Genomic DNA, 416 nt, shown 5'->3' on the forward strand with positions numbered 1-416 from the left:
GCTGGAAGAGGGAACAAAATAATAAAATGTAGGGCCTGGGGGGGTTCTCCCTTCTCCTGGAGCTGCTTGTAGCCTTCATGCCCCGTGGCAAGGGGTGCACAGGGTCGTGACCCTCATTCCTCTTCTCCTTCCTCACAGGTGGGCGCCATCCCCGCCAACGCAGTGGATGATGGACAGTGGTCCCAGGGACTCATTTCAGCCGTGAGTATCAAGGTCGTGCTCCGGGGATGGGAGGGACCCTCCTCTTGGCTCCTGCTGCAAAGATGAGGATGCTCTGCCCTTGCATTTCTCCTTGGTGGAAGAAGCAGCCATGCTTCTTGCTCCCTCTCCCACCAGCTGAGACTATGTGTGGAAGCTGGTTGTCTCCATCCCGTGCCCCACAACCTCCTTGGGGCCAGTCGGGAGGCTCCCCTACC

At 58.9% G+C, this 416-nt stretch overlaps 1 protein-coding gene across 1 annotated transcript in view; it reads left to right on the top strand.

Annotated features, from left to right (window-relative positions):
* Positions 1–416, top strand: part of LOC104074881 (talin-1) — a gene marked incomplete at its 5' end in the record, with an annotated part of 14,824 nt that overhangs the window by 12,675 nt on the left and 1,733 nt on the right. Inside the window, one exon of the mRNA XM_009575179.1 lies at positions 75–201. Within this exon, the coding sequence (XP_009573474.1) occupies positions 75–201 (127 nt within the window). The remainder of the gene's footprint in view (positions 1–74; positions 202–416) is intronic.

The sequence above is a fragment of the Fulmarus glacialis genome, unplaced genomic scaffold (assembly GCF_000690835.1).
Source record: "Fulmarus glacialis isolate BGI_N327 unplaced genomic scaffold, ASM69083v1 scaffold22970, whole genome shotgun sequence".
NCBI lineage: Eukaryota > Metazoa > Chordata > Aves > Procellariiformes > Procellariidae > Fulmarus > Fulmarus glacialis.